Source organism: Punctularia strigosozonata (assembly GCF_000264995.1).
Source record: "Punctularia strigosozonata HHB-11173 SS5 unplaced genomic scaffold PUNSTscaffold_19, whole genome shotgun sequence".
Lineage (NCBI taxonomy): Eukaryota > Fungi > Basidiomycota > Agaricomycetes > Corticiales > Punctulariaceae > Punctularia > Punctularia strigosozonata.
The window spans coordinates 434,327-448,952 of NW_006767451.1; the positions used below are offsets into that span (position 1 = coordinate 434,327).

The window sequence follows — 14,626 nt, forward strand, 5'->3', positions numbered from 1 at the left end:
TGCCCAGATTATCGCCGTAGAGGTCTCAAGAAGCGATGGGGAACGAGGGTGACAGGGCTAATACGGCGTAAGGAAGTCCATACGTCTCTACATGGTATCGCACGAGAGCGTTGCACCACAACTTCCACCATGCCTACGAAGCGCAAATCCTAGGTGGACCAAAAGCGCGGACTGGAAAGGGATATTTGTCGCTCGTGAACACAGACGTGGGATACGAGATTCTGAGGCAGGCGTCCCGATGAAGGACGGGAACGCGGAGGTGGATCTCGGTAGGAAAACGATTAACGTCAATGATTTGGATGTTCCTCGACTAGGCGATATCGTCTGGCAGAGAAAACAGATTCTCTGTAGTATCCTCTGATGGCGAGTTTCCGAGAGTTGGCAACTCCTGTGGAGTTCCCGGACGTTGTACGTTGCCTTCTTTGATTTAGGATTGAAGCTATTGTGGAACGACATATACTGCTTGCAAAAAGGAATATGTTAGGTTCGGTGAGGCTGAAGCGCTCAAGTCTGTTCACTCACGTTCCCCGCCGTTGCTATGCGGGAGGTTCAGAGACACGTCGCTCGTTGGGGCGCGTTTTCAGCTCTTCTTATTCATACTTTAGAAGATTAGAAAATGAAAAAGGAGCCGAACTACTTGTAGGGCGAAGGATCCGAAAGTTGCAACGCATTCACTACTTCAGGATCCGAAGTCATATGAGCGAGGTCTTCCAATATACTTCCGTTGTCAATATCCACTGAGGGATCATCATCAAGGACGGTCTCGAGAATGAAGCCGGTATTGCTGATTTTGCTGTAACATATACGCCGTTCGGAGGCCGAGCATTTGACTTCTTAACCAATACCAGCTGCACCGAATATCCCAAGGAGAGTATCTATGCTAGGTCCATCCGCGATGGTTATCGATGCATTATTCAAATATCGAAGATATCGGATACGGTACTCACAATCGACCCCTTTAGCAGCTACCTCGTCGAACCTGGTTCCTCCTCCAAGTTGCGAAGTCCCCATACGGTGATCGGCATCGCTTTTTCCACACCAGCTCGGATCCATTCGTCGGTCTTCTGTAGACCGTCGGCCATGCATAGAGTCTTGAATATACCATCGCTGGTCCGAAGCTTCAAACCCGAGAGCAACAAATCGACTGTACGAGTATCACTCTCCGCCTTGAACTTCCCGATGCTCACACCGCCGACGATGAGGGTACGCATGTTCGGTAACAATCGTTTCGTGCCTTTTTCTGAGGGAGCGAGAACCTGTACGAAAGATGATGGGAGACGACCGCGCATGTTGAGGTGTACTGTGGCCACGGACGACAGCTCTCCAGCTATCCTTCGCCAAAAATCTGGCCCGATCCTCGGCGCCTTCGCACCTATGGACACCACGAGTTTTGTGGCGGGGATCTTGCCAAATGCGGACCCGAGCGGCGAGAAATCGTGCAGGATGCGCTGGTCCTGTGCGTCCCTCGCGCGTGGCCAAGTAAGGCTGACCTCCGGCTCATCTGTGCAAGATTCGGAGCAGCACACAATCTTCGTGGCTTCGTCGAGGTCCATGGCGATACGCGGCTGCTGAACGCCTCGTGCACGAGACAGAACCGCCTGAGTCAACGACGCGAGGGTTATCGCATCCAATCGGAAATGTGCCGTCTCCAGGACTTTTATCTCGACTCGACAAGATTCTGGTAGCTGAAGATGCGTGAAGAAGGCATGCGTTACCGGCAGGTGGTCGTGGATGCGAAGAAACCTCAGGTTCGGAAGGGAGACTTGCGGTAGGTCGCCGAGCGCGTCGTCCACCATGGGCAGATTCTGGTCCAAAACCAGCCGTTCCAAGCGCGAATGCCGTTGCAAAATGGCCAGCACCTCGCGAAGAGGGGGGCGCAGGGGAGGCCGATTCGGGCGCCACCCCTCGGTCCAATCTATATCGATGGATCGCAAGGAAACGGGTGTTGTCAGTAGCCTTGTATCCCAACTTGCGTGGAAGTTGAGGAGGGAAATAACCTCCAGGGAAGGATAATGATCGTCCATTTGGACCGCATGGAATAAGCCCTGGTCCAAGACCTCTACGTGAAACGCCTTTAGACCGGACAATTGACCAGGGCGGTTTTTGAGCAGCTGCGACAGCAGGAGATTGTGACCGACCACATGAAGCGAGGCGATGGGATATGCAGGATTGAGCGATGCTAGCGCTAGGTGGGGTCTCAACGGCCCGGCAGTGGTAGGTCGCGAACGTACGATATGCAGCGGAACTCCGCGAGATCTCCGCGCCATTTCCTTAGTGAAAAGAGGGAAGCGCAAGTCAAGCGCGGCCCACAGGAGAGAGCTTGATAACGCGACGTCACGCCAACGAGAGCATACGTGTGAGACGCTGATCCATCCGGGACTAGAATCCATAATGCTATTGCGATGGATGAGAAAAATCTGGAGGAGGATTTCGGGGGGCAGGCGACTGATGAGAGACAGTTGATTTCTCCGGCGGCGGTAGTGCCGTATCTGAGCAACCAAACGCCCGATATGCTTGTCATACGAAGCCATCGTATCTTCGACGTCATGTTCGCCCTGATGAACCACGGATAGACCTTGGTCTTCACCGCAGTAACACGACGGGCAATGCGGCAGTGCGTGGGGTTGCTCCAGGGCAGCACGCGTACTGGTTGATAATTTTACGTTGTTGTACGTCCGAGACGGGTATGAATTGTGACTCACGGAATTGAGGGGCCATGTTGTTCGTTCATGACTGTCTCAAAGGACCGTTCGCAAATTGCAAAGAACTGAGCGCTGAGCGCTGAGCTTTCGAAATTTCAGGGGTCGGTGCAGGCCGGTATTCGCGAGCGCAACTTTCGGAACCTCCGTCACGCTGTCACACTCAACACCTGTAAGCCATCGAGCCATCTCCAATCATCCAAGTTGGAATACGACACAATCTATGGATACATTTCTTTGCTGTGCCTAGATACCATACATTCATGTAGATAGATCTTCGCTTGCCTCCCGCGCGAGCCTATCGCTTTTCCAACTCGATGTACAGATGCTTCCTCGTCAGAAGCGCCTTCGCCCCCGGAATGACGACGATGGTCTGCGTGTCGTCGATGATCATTGCCGGCCCCTCGACCTCATCCCCAATATCGAGTTTGTCGAGCTCGTACACAGGCGTATCGTCCACGCGGCCGGTGTCGAAGTACACGCTGTACGTCATCGCCGCCCGCGAGAGGTCAACGGGCTTGCGCGTGAGCTTTGCGACCTCGGCAAAGACGGACTCGCCGAGTGAGTCGAACGTCTTCCCGATGCCGCGGACCTATGAGGTGAACAACATTAGGCGACATTCGGGGACATGAAATAACCAGTCCTCGAACCTTGATATCGTCCACAATGATGCTCTTCGTTTCGAGGAGGAACCCAAACTCGTTCTTGTAAACCCTCTTGAACGCCGCCTCAAAGTCCTCGTTCCCATCGCCGTCCTTCTCCTCGGGAAGGATCATCAATGCGGTGTCCGTCCCCTCGAACCGCATGTTCAGCATACGCTCTACCCTCACCCGCTTGCCGTCGAACCCCTGCTCCTTGAGCTCCGTGCGCACGCGAGACTCAATGGCATCCAAGCGACTCTTGAGCTGAGTTCTGGTTTGGGCGGAGTAGAATGCGGAGGACGGCTCTTGCACCTCAAATGCGCTGATATAGTCGTCAGTGAAGAGTCAATAGAGCAACAAGAGTGAGAGAGACCTCACCGATCGGCGAGCGCAAGGCCATAAGCGGAAAGGATGGAGCTGTATCGGTGGATAAGGATAGTCTTGATTCCGAGCAGTTGTGCGATTTCGCAGGCGTGCTGGCCTCCTGCGCCGCCGAAGCTCGCCAGACTGCAAAACGGATACATATGAGCTCCATGGTGCGCGAACCACGAAAGGGAGCTGACATATGCTTCGACGTCGCGAACCCTCTGGCCTCCGTCAGCGCACGTATAGGCCGGCACATCGTCTCATTCGCGACCTTGATGAACCTACAAGGAGGGAAACGATACACGTGAGCAACGTACGAACAGCGACAAGACGTTCATGCGATGCATACCCGTATATGATCTCATCCAGCGAGAGCTTCTTCTCGTGCGTATCGTTGATCTCCTTCGCCACCTTCTCGAACGCAACCCGAGACGCCTCGACGTCCAAGCCCTCGCTTTCGCTCTTGCCAAAGATCTTCGGGAAGTAGTCCGGCACGAGCCTGCCCAGCATCAGGTTCGCGTCCGTCACTGCGAGCGGGCCGCCTTTCCTGCACGGGGCAGTCAGTTCCTAGGGTAAGGAGAGTAGAGGGGAAGCGAACCGGTAGCAGGCAGGGCCGGGCTCGGCTCCGGCGCTGTCCGGGCCGGCGAGGAAGAGGCCATTGCGGAAGGTTAGGCAGGACCCGCCACCGGCAGCGACGGTGTTGATGTCTAGCTGCGGGGACTGGATGGTGACGCCCGCGGTCGTGGTTTCGTACACGACCTCGTATCGGCCGTCGAAGCGCGACACGTCCGTCGAGGTGCCGCCGACATCCAGTCTTTTTCCTCCGATGAGTTCGATGGTACGGTTGCGCGTGTGTGAGGCGTCGCTCACCCTATGATCGGATGCCTCTTGTCCTCGTCCCAGCTCGTCAGCGCGTACCCAACCACGCCGCCCGCGGGCCCGCTGAGGATGCTCTTCAATCCCGAGAAGTTCTTGAGATCGAGCAGGCCGCCGTCGCTGCCCATGAACTCAACCCGGGGGCTGACGAGCCGTCCGTCCTTGAGCTTCGCATCGAAGCCACTGAAGAAGCCGTCCAGGTATTGGCGCAGGATCGGCGTGAGGTACGCGTCCGCAGTGGAGGACACGCCGCGGGGGACCATCTTGATCATCGGAAGGAGTTGGGATGACGCGGAGACCTGCGTGAAGCCGACGGCGCGGGCGAGCTCTGCGATGCGTTCCTCGTGCACGGGGTAGGTGTAGGAGTGCACCAGGACGATGGCGAGGGAGCGGTACCCGTCGTCGTAAAGTCTCTGAAGGTCTGCTTTCACTGCGTCAAGATCTGCGACAGAGTGAGCACGACGGCTTAGGATATGATCTTTGATCATCACCTGGCTCCTTCATGATCCTTACAGCCTCGCCGGAGAGGCCCCTCACGACCTTTCCGGGCCCCTCAGCGTCCCCGACACCATCCCAACCCTTGCCGCGATACCCGCGCGTAATGTTCCCGTCGTCGTCGAACTGGACGGCATGCTCTTCCGCGTGCGGGTCCGACGTATAGCCAACAAGCGTGACGCGTTCGTCCACCTCGAGCACGGTGGAGTACAGCGGGGCTGGGCGGCGGATGTTGAGGTCGAAGATCTTGGGCCGGGACTGGTTCCCGATCAGGAGCAGGTCTTTGAAGCCCTTCGTGATGAGCAGCGCGTGTTTCTGGCCTTTGCGTTCCAGCAGGGCGTTGGTAGCGACGGTGGTCGACAGCCGGATGTAATCTGTTGGGATGATGCCAGGTGATTGAGAAATGAATGAAGACCCGCATAGCGAATAGCACGTACCGATCTTGTCAGTGTTGAGTATGGCCCCTCGCTCGATTTTCTCCCCTGTCACGATCTCCAGTATGCGCCGGATGCCTTCGGTCGGCGCATCGTTGTAGTTGCCGGGATCTTGCGAGACTGCGTACCGTCGTTGAGACTGGTGTTTATACAACAGCGGACTATCACCGACGTAGTTTCACGACGATGTCTTTCCTTTCTTCCGGATTTTCGGGGTCGGGATAGGACCTTTTGACCCAATGTTTTGAATGTTGACAATCCAGAAAACGCAATGTAAACTCACGCGTGGACGTCGCAGAACGTGCCTCCCCTGTCTGCACAGATCCTGATAGACTTGTCTGGAACAGCGATCGGCATCGTGCGCGGGTGTAAATATCAACTGTCAATGTTTAGCTTCGCGTGGAGGTTGACGATAACAGCCTAGTGGGCAGGATACGGCAGACGAGGTGTGCAACGGCCGCCACTCCCCCTTGGGCGGTGTAAGTTCGAATTTATCGGGGTTCCGGGGACGTCTATGTAATCCGTCGGATGCCCGTAGGAACGATGGTCAGTGGAGGATGCCATTCGTGCTCAAGATGAAGACGATGAAAGATCATGTCGTGCACATGACTCTGGCACAACCCTGCCGCCTCTTGGGTTGCTCTCTTGCCAGCAGTCCTGTTTCTCATAGCGGTCATTACTCACCGGCACCGGGCATCGGTACTCATTAGAACAGACGGGGACGAGCACGACACTGAGAAGGGGTTTTGTCAGCGCGCTTCACAAGGGTGAGTGCATGCCATTCGCTTTACTCTCAGAACACGTTCATGAACAAGGAATATTTCAGATGACAGCACGTTCCCCGCCCTGTAAATGCTTTCGGAACGCGCGTGTGGGTGCCCTCGTTCGCAGCGAAGACGACGCCTTGGAGGAGACGGTACAGTCCCTCGACCATCGCCTTGAGAGGGCCATGTTTGACATGCACGAACTCCGCCGACGGAGGAATCTCCTCCTGCACGTTGTCCGGCTGCCTCCCGAGGTTCTCCTGACTATCTTCACCTTTCATCGGGACGGTGTTAGCGAGTCGGGCCCTGACTGGGTGGCGCTCGCCAGCACCCGTTTATGGGATACCCTGGACCTTAGTTTCCCGGAGCTCACGGTGGAGATGGCCCGGCGCGCGCGAAATGCTCCTCTTCATACGTACTGCAAGGATCTCTTCCGACCGCAGACCGCTTCTCTTGACTCTCTAGACCCACATCGCATCCGTGGGGCTCTGCCTTCCGTCCTCTATCCTACCACTCGTACTCAGATGTCATCCAGGTCAACCGTCTCGCCTGCGCGAACTGTCGGTCGAATTGGATGCGTGTCGTGGTCAGCCGGGATCGTCCCTTGCCGACGTGCTCCCGGACGAATACCTGCGCCTCGAGTCCCTCTGCTTGGAAGATGGTTGGATACAATGGACTTCAACTCGGCTGCTCACCCCATGCGCCTGCGCGAGCTGGTTCTCCGATTTTCGTTCACGGACGACCGAGTACGGCATCCGTTCTCCGACGTGATCTCCGTTCTGGATCGGCAGCCGGGTTTCACGTCCCTGGATTCTAAGACAAGCGCTTCCTGGCCTACGACAACATCGAGAACTTGCAGCTCCTGTGGAGGCAAGAAACTATCCTGCACATTCTTTCCCGATCTTTTGTTCAAGCTCTGGCAGTCGACGGGGATAGCGACGCGACGCCGATGTTCCCGAACATGCATGCCATCGTCCTGCAGGGCTATTCGAGATCGTTCGTCTACCGAGACTGAGAGTGTTGCGCCGCGTCGAGGAACCATGCCGAGGGCGAAGGCGAATCCAGGAGTGACCCAAGATTCCCCGTGCGTCCCCTCGGTCGATGGAGGGATTGACCCTCGTGACTGGTGTTCATAATCTGGGGTATTGATCGATGATACTTATGCACTTCTCTCCTCCGCAATGCTATGTATCCATGGTTGTACACTCTTGCGAACTCATCCGCGGTCGCGTGTTCTAATGGTTATGATTTCTGTCTCACATCGAGATGCAAGGGCATCCACGACATGCTCACAGAAGGTTCCCAGTTCGATCCTGGGCGCGACCATCTATTTTGATTCAACCATATGTTGCTACCGGTAACCGCACATAACCATGTTTTATCGGGCTGAAGGATCGATGAGAGGTAATACGCTCGAAGACGCGGGAGCTGTCCTAGATAAGATTACGCACGTGGCAATTCACACGCTCCATCGTAAGCGAGAGTAGATGAGACGCGCGTATCCAGCCCGCATTTTCCGTTGACTCTTGAGCACAACCTTGGCACGACCCACATCTACCAACCAAAATACTCAGTTGCAAGATATCATGTCGCGGAGGATAGGACGTATCGGTGACTGGAACAACTCCTCTCCGGGATCTTCCAACAACAAGTACGTCCAGACGCGGCTCTCGTCAATACATCTCTGCTGAACTGCGTTGTTACAGCTCGCGACAATCGTCCAGAGGACCGAGGATTGCTACACTGCGCGACGCTACCTCTGGATCTGGGAGTGGATCGGCGTTCGGAGGCGGTGGCTTCGGCGGGCACGACGACGATGACGAAGACGACGGCCACGGCCATGACCACAGCCACGGCGACGTGCCCGAGCACGATGAGGGCGAGAGCTGGTATGCTGGTGGTGAGCGGAGCGGGATCAGCGTCGAGAACCCGGATCGGGACCGGATGAGGAACATCCCCGGGGGCGACGTCGTACGCGATCTGCTTAGGCGCGCGGCCGAGTGAGTCTCTCCCCCCCTTGCCCGAAGAAGGTCGATTCGATGTGGACGCTTATGATGGTTACCTGTAGGGCAGGCCCACCGCCTGATCTTGAGCCTCGAAGCGGGAGCGGCAGGAGTGCTTTCTTCGGAGGCGGGCATACACTGGGATCCGATGAAGTGGATAGCACCTACGTGCCGGACCCGGATGCCCCAGCTCAGGCAGAAGGTACATGTTTCGACTTTGGTGCGCGACGTGAAGACCGTTCTGACATGGTATTTTCGATTGTATCAGATGACGAACCTCTGGCCATCCGTCACATCGTGTTCTGGCGAGAAGGATTCACGGTCGAGAATGGTCCGCTCATGCGATACGACGATCCCGCTAACGCGCAAGTTTTGAACGAGCTCAACTCGGGGTAAGCCTAGCCTTTCCCTCCTTCTGCTATTACGTGCTGATCCATCATCTATGTAGACGTGCGCCGCCGACTATACTCGGAGTTCAACCCGGACAACCCGTCGAGCTGCGCGTCGAACGACGGCTGCACGACGAATACGTGCCTCCCCCCAAGACGCCCGTCACCGCCTTCGCCGGCTCTGGAAACAGGCTCGGCAGCCCCATCCCCGCATTCACAGGTAAAGCTCTTTCGCCTTACTTGTTGAGTTGCGGAACTCATCACGAGCTGTCTAAGGTCCGGGCTCGAATCGTCCGTCCATGCCGGGTGGATTTCCTGCCGCCAGCTCGAGCTCGAGGGCAAGTGCAAGCGTGAGCTCGAGTGCAAGGCCGGATCGGGAGAGCATCAGTACGCGGTTCGAGGTCGACCAGACGAAGCCGACGACGAGCGTGCAGATCCGACTCGCGGACGGTACCAGGTTCGTTCACCGCCCTTCATATAAGCCTCGGCGTGTCCCTCATTGTTGTACTCTACCCGATGCACAGGATGGTCGCGCGTATGAACTTGACGCATACCGTTGGGGACATCAGGAATTTCATCAATGCGTACGTGTCCTACCTATCTGGTTCTATGGACAGCTGAATGAACACTACTCGTGTGTCAGGTCACGTCCGGAAAACAACACGCGCGCTTATACGATCCAAACCACGTTCCCGGCGAAAGTGCTCGAGGACGATTCGCAGACCATCGAAGCTGCCGGACTGGTCAACAGCGTCGTCGTCCAAAGGTGGGCGTGACCTCTTGCCACTGGATCGTTTGTAACAAAACCCATGAATAAATGCATGTCTACTGTGCTGCGTACGCAAGCGATTATAAAGTGTACAGTAGCTGTATAAAGAAAATGTGAACTTGGCATACACTTATTCGGATCATATAGATCCAAGCAACGCCCTGGGCTGGTCATCATCGGCGCACGACACAGTCTACTTGACGTCAGACAGCGTGCCCCCAGCAGCGCGCTCGATGCCCTTGTAGACCGCCTCAATTTTATTCTTGGCCTGAGTTTCCTTGCGCCGGCCTTGGGTGGCGGCGCCTTCGTCTTGCTCCTCGTCTTCATCGCCTGTCACGTTGACATTTCACCGTCAGGCAATAAGGCGACAGGGCTCGTGGAAGACAGGCGTACCGTCCCGCGTTCGCTCGACCATGAACGCGGCGACGAACTGGCCTATGCCGCGTTCGCCCACCTCGCTTTGTGCGCGCGGACCCCAACGCCATTCGTACGTCGCGCTGCCGTCTTCTTGTTGTTGCGACGGCCGGCCGCGTTTCCCACCTGAGACACGATATGGGCACATGAGTCCCGCAACTAACGGAAGGATGCGGGGGAGGACCTTCACCTTGACTTTTTGCGTCGCCCGTCTTCTGCTTGTCCAGATAGCCCTGGCGCACGCACTGCCTGAGGAAGTCGTCCACAGGGAGATCGTGGTGCGTGCTCGTCGCGGTGAGCTCAATGCGGTCGTTGTTGTTGGACGATAAGCGGAGGCGTTTGAGCTGCGTTCGGAGGTCCACTATGTGTGCGCGATGTCTCCAGGGTTAGTCGTGGTCTCGGTGTCGGAATGGTGGGCGTAACGTACTGTCGTTCATGATACGACCGTTGACGAGGATCAGCGCGAGCACGACGTAGAGCACGCCGACCGCGCCGAGCTGGTCCGAGCTGTTCCACGCAATCACACTCCCGTTATTCCGCGGGACGATGTCGTCGTCGTCTTCATCATCGTCATCGGGCAAAGCGGCGATTTCTTCTTCTATGATCTTCTCGTCTGCAATGGACGCGTGCTCGATGATCGTGGGGTGTAAGGTCGAGCGCAGAATGTAGGTCTTAGATCCGGTAGCGGCACCTAGGGGCAAGGCGTTTCTAGTTCGCTTGCAGACCACGCTAGATATGACAAATGGGCTGACCTCTTTTGCGAACACCCGTGGCTTGTACGTCGTTTCCTTCACCCTCTTCGCCATCGGCGTTGGCAGCTGCACGCGAACGCAGCTCGACCATCTCCATGCCAAAAATGTTCTGCAGCTTCGACTGAGCGAGGTGGAATACCGCATTGAATGTGCGCGATCGCGATCCCAGCACTGTAAGTATAACATATCCATGATCTCCATTCCTGAACTCGAGAAAAGATTCCACTGACCCCTTTTGTTGATGTCGTCCCTACGAAGCGGTATGCGCTTCTGCTCGCTGAACAACGCGAGCCTCACGAGGTCATCTGCGCGTCGTTCCAATTCCTATCGCGCGTAATCAGACTTCCACGAGCATGTGAGCGATTTAGCAGAGCGAACTCGCGTTTCCTCCTCCTAGATCCGCGTCCAGGTCGTCCTCCGCGTCGTCCTGGGTGCCGTTAGGGGCTACGTCGTCGTCCATGTCTTCGTCTTCCTCATCCCTTCGGCTGGCACGGCGTTGTGTGCCTCGGGGTTGGGTCTGGGACGGCTGAGTGGCGCGCTGTGAGCGTGATGTCCGACCGGGCATTAGTAGAACTTGAAGACGAACGCGAGTCGCGAAGGAGGTGAATAAATCACAAGCACGTGGAAGATCTTTGCGACCTTGGCACGACGCGTCCACCACCACCATCACCTGCAGCTGCAGCCTGAGCTAGTGATGTGTCGCATTGGTAGACCATTGTCATTTCCTGAAATTCAACCTTCATTTCGCAAGCTGCAGTTGGTCAGGGCCGTGGCGACGTCTGCGCTGCAAACTCTTCGTTCGACTAAGACCTTTGTGACGCTCGAGAGGAAAAGTGATATGAATACTGAATATCATAGGGTGACTAATCGGTGCAGCACACGGGGGGAATGAAGGAGTGCGCAACTACAGCTTCTGAAGGACGTGTTCCCGGTCATGTTCATCTTTTCATCGCGTACGTGCTATCTCAACTTATTGTTTATAAGCAACATCAGCTCATGCGTCGTTGAAGCTACGTATCCTGAATGCATCGTCCTCTGAACCTTGGTCAAGATCCAACGCTCTGCTGTGGTCGTCATTCAAACTCCCAAGGATCGAAGTTCGCGTGCGTTTTTCTCGGCGAAGTTGACGCAAGCGTTCGCAAGCAATGCTGGAACCGGTTCACCCATGCTGGAGTAACGGCATTCGTCACCGAGTTGTCGCACTACAAAGACCTCGTGAGTGATTCAATTAGCGAGCATGTCGAGCAGTATCGAACGCACGGTCTCGGTAGGTTTTAGGAGTAATCTTCGCGATCAGAAGCTGCTGGACGTCGATGTTGAGTCCGTTCAGCCCCCAGGTCACCGCCAGCCTCAGCAGTTCGATAAGATCGTCCTCGTTGTCGAGTTCGTTGGTGATCATGCCTTCATAAATGTAACCTAGGGGATCGTGACGTTGGTATGTCAGACAGGTATCGTGCCAATCGGCTTTGACGAAGATGAGCGTACTCAATGCGTGGCGTACAATATTCTGTCGATACTCTGCCACGGAGATGGCACTTTCTTGCGACTCCGCGACACCTGACGCGAACAAAGTTTTGAAGTACTCACTGCTCGCTGCCAACACCACGCGATGGGCGTCGAAGACGGCATCTTCGGCCCAAATCGTCACGTCAACGAACTTCTTCTGGTCGCGGAAATAGCGTAATGCACATCTCCAGATGTTCAACGCCTCCTCGGCGGAAGACCGAGGGACTTCCGGACGGTCAGCAGCCTGAATCTCGTGTCCTCCACCGGCGAGGATAAGCTTCCTGTACTGCTGCAGGAACCCGCGTACCGCCCTTCTGCGATCTTCGTCGGGTGCGTTGAAAATCAGCTGCTCTGCGGAGTCCCACTGCCAGCACTCTGTTCTTGGATCGTCCACATTCAAGAACAATGGCTCTGTATGAAAATCAAGTAGGTGATCCCCGGCCTCCACGTTCCGTTCTTCCAACCATTGGTAGGTCTGGGTGATATCGCCGAGAAGTTCCAGAGTCGGAGCCTGATCGCTGGCTATACGCGCGAGAGCCTTTAGGTGATGTACCTTATACGCAAGTGAGTCCGACGTAAAAATGGAAAGTGTGACACTCACCACCTCTCGGACAGAGGGGACTCCGAACGATGGGCGAGCAATCAGCAGCCTGTCAAGCCCGTTTTCCGGTCTCGTAGGCAAGGCACGCTGTGTCCATCCGATCGCTTCGTGCTCCGGCCGCAATGTTTCGGAAGGCGAAACCAGGAAAGGCAGTTCCTTGACGTAGCCGCTCAAGGGAAACGCGTGCCTCGTACTTCGTGACTGTGATCTCGGAATGAAGCGAAGATCGTCTAATCGGTTCCATGCCCAAGCGTTGCTAGCAGGTATGAGAAGCGGCAGCCGATCAGCGAAATACTGGAAAACGTGGGCAGCGGCGCCTTCCTCCCCGCTGCTATCGTGGATTGCCTGTGCGCATTCCCTGAAGTTATCGATGTCCACGTTCATGCGCAATCCATATTTCTTCAACCCGGCCTCCAAATGACGAAGGGCCGGGTGTATGAGGCGCTGCGGCTGCTCGGCAAGTGCTGCCACGTACAATGGCTCAGAACGGGCGAAAAGGTCCTGGGCGTCTCTCATACGACGACAAGAGTCCGGTACGCAGATGCTCTTCGACCAGCTCTCGTCATTGTTGATGAAAAACTTCAGTACCGGTATCAAAAGAGGCAAATCGGCCTCCGAGACCGTCGTGGTATTTGTAAGATCAAGGCGGTTCCAGAGCTGCCGAGGTTTGAGCGGTTCAAGCTGTAGCCGGCTCAGGGTTGAGCTGAACTCGACAATGGTGTGGCCGTGGCGCAAGAAGGGTTCGAACGTCGCGAGGGTATACCCGGCCGCTAGCATCTCCACGTCCGATGCGGGAACAAGGCGGGGGTGCATTTCACCTCTGCGGATGACGGGCCATACGGGAAGATATTTTGCAACTCCGAGGTAGGAGGAGACATGCACAGTCTCGAGCAACCATGTTCTGATCTGTCTCGCTAAAGCATTGCTCGAGGTATCATTCAGCTGTGCGAAGTAACCAATAATGTCCCGCCCGGAAGATTTGACTGACGTCAGGAAATCCAGTACTCGTCGCGTGCTGAAGGCGTCAAGCCGTAACTGAGCTTGCAGGGAGCTGCGTAGGGAGCCGACGGGAACGAAGATGGCGCCGAGATGCTTCAGGTACCTAATGATCTCTGAAAACCGTGCGTGTTCAGACGGTTCGGGGAATACGTCGACACCTGAACATCGCGCGATGGACAGGTATTGACGCAATCCTCTGGAGGTCGAAGTCGTCCGAACTAATGTCACTTCCTTAATCGCGGCGTAGTCGACTTTGAGCTGACTTAGCTCTTTACACAGAGCATCAACGCGAATTTCATTCGCAGACGATAATTCGCATGAAACGCGACCGGAATAATGTTGTTGAATCAATTCTGCGACTTCAGCACTGCCTAAAGCTCTGACGTTCAAGTCAGGGTGCTTAAGCAAGTGATTCCCCGCCAAGCTTGGCTCTAGGATCCGCGTAGTGGTAGGGAACAGACGCTCTAGAAGCACGGTCTCCTGATCTGTGCACCAGATATATGGATAATGGCCTTCATAACGACCGATCGTGGCCAGGCCTCCTATAGGATTCCTGAGTGGAAGGATCGGCACATCAAGGATGGACGATAATCCTTCCTTCAGTAGGAATTGGATCAGGGCGTTGAGATGGCGGATAGTGAGTTGCTGAGTCCGGTATGCAGAGGCGAAGAAGTCGCTGTGGCTCAAGATGGAATCACGAAGAAATGCTGGATCAATTGCGACACAGATCCCTCCTGCAATCAATTTGTCCATAGCTGACATTCGAATGCTGACGACGTTGTGAGGTCTCAGCATACACACAACCGCGGCAACCATCGGCATAACACCATGCAGCAATATCACATTCTGGGCAGATATGTGCCTTCCAAGCAGGTCGACGAAAGGGGTTCGATTGGGCGTGGCGATGTGACGTGAATA

General features: G+C 55.6%; 5 protein-coding genes and 1 non-coding gene across 6 annotated transcripts; 2 read left to right on the plus strand and 4 right to left on the minus strand.

The window, feature by feature from the left end:
• Positions 1 to 965: 965 nt before the first annotated feature.
• PUNSTDRAFT_138924 (uncharacterized protein) lies at positions 966 to 2,024 on the minus strand (the record flags this gene model as incomplete). The annotated part of the gene is made up of 1 exon (XM_007388607.1): positions 966 to 2,024. The coding sequence occupies one exon, from the start codon at positions 2,022 to 2,024 to the stop codon at positions 966 to 968; it is 1,059 nt and encodes a 352-aa protein (XP_007388669.1).
• Positions 2,025 to 2,911: 887 nt separating this feature from the next.
• Positions 2,912 to 5,959, minus strand: PUNSTDRAFT_93283 (5-oxoprolinase). The gene is made up of 11 exons (XM_007388608.1): positions 5,795 to 5,959; positions 5,684 to 5,739; positions 5,515 to 5,631; positions 5,074 to 5,451; positions 4,577 to 5,024; positions 4,305 to 4,520; positions 4,056 to 4,253; positions 3,904 to 3,987; positions 3,719 to 3,847; positions 3,350 to 3,662; positions 2,912 to 3,291 (listed from the first exon to the last, which is right to left on the minus strand). Exons 1-11 carry the CDS (start codon positions 5,866 to 5,868, stop codon positions 2,998 to 3,000), a joined length of 2,307 nt encoding a protein of 768 aa, XP_007388670.1. The 5' UTR covers positions 5,869 to 5,959; the 3' UTR covers positions 2,912 to 2,997.
• Positions 5,960 to 7,499: 1,540 nt separating this feature from the next.
• On the plus strand, positions 7,500 to 7,601 carry PUNSTDRAFT_t98. The gene has a single exon. It is a non-coding gene; the product is annotated as a tRNA-Val (tRNA).
• Positions 7,602 to 7,861: 260 nt separating this feature from the next.
• On the plus strand, positions 7,862 to 9,443 carry PUNSTDRAFT_138927 (SEP-domain-containing protein; the record flags this gene model as incomplete). Its single annotated transcript, XM_007388609.1, has 8 exons — positions 7,862 to 7,926; positions 7,982 to 8,275; positions 8,344 to 8,480; positions 8,547 to 8,670; positions 8,727 to 8,887; positions 8,944 to 9,124; positions 9,192 to 9,251; positions 9,311 to 9,443. 8 exons carry the CDS (start codon positions 7,862 to 7,864, stop codon positions 9,441 to 9,443), a joined length of 1,155 nt encoding a protein of 384 aa, XP_007388671.1.
• A 186-nt stretch (positions 9,444 to 9,629) lies between these two features.
• PUNSTDRAFT_47710 (MAGE-domain-containing protein) lies at positions 9,630 to 11,062 on the minus strand (the record flags this gene model as incomplete). The annotated part of the gene is made up of 7 exons (XM_007388610.1): positions 9,630 to 9,766; positions 9,830 to 9,976; positions 10,041 to 10,211; positions 10,278 to 10,541; positions 10,603 to 10,773; positions 10,833 to 10,907; positions 10,981 to 11,062. The coding sequence occupies 7 exons, from the start codon at positions 11,060 to 11,062 to the stop codon at positions 9,630 to 9,632; spliced, it is 1,047 nt and encodes a 348-aa protein (XP_007388672.1).
• Positions 11,063 to 11,679: 617 nt separating this feature from the next.
• On the minus strand, positions 11,680 to 14,461 carry PUNSTDRAFT_146680 (uncharacterized protein; the record flags this gene model as incomplete). Its single annotated transcript, XM_007388611.1, has 4 exons — positions 11,680 to 11,804; positions 11,863 to 12,018; positions 12,088 to 12,661; positions 12,710 to 14,461. 4 exons carry the CDS (start codon positions 14,459 to 14,461, stop codon positions 11,680 to 11,682), a joined length of 2,607 nt encoding a protein of 868 aa, XP_007388673.1.
• Between the last annotated feature and the right edge of the window lie 165 nt (positions 14,462 to 14,626).

Coding starts and splice junctions, on each gene's coding strand:
- PUNSTDRAFT_93283 (XM_007388608.1), bottom strand. CDS start 5,868: ATGCCGATCGCTGTTCCAGACAAGTCTATCAGGATCTGTGCAGACAGG. Junction 5,452..5,514: donor ACTCAACACTGACAAGATCG/GTACGTGCTATT, acceptor TCATCCCAACAG/ATTACATCCGGCTGTCGACC. Junction 4,254..4,304: donor CCCGGCCCTGCCTGCTACCG/GTTCGCTTCCCC, acceptor TGCCCCGTGCAG/GAAAGGCGGCCCGCTCGCAG.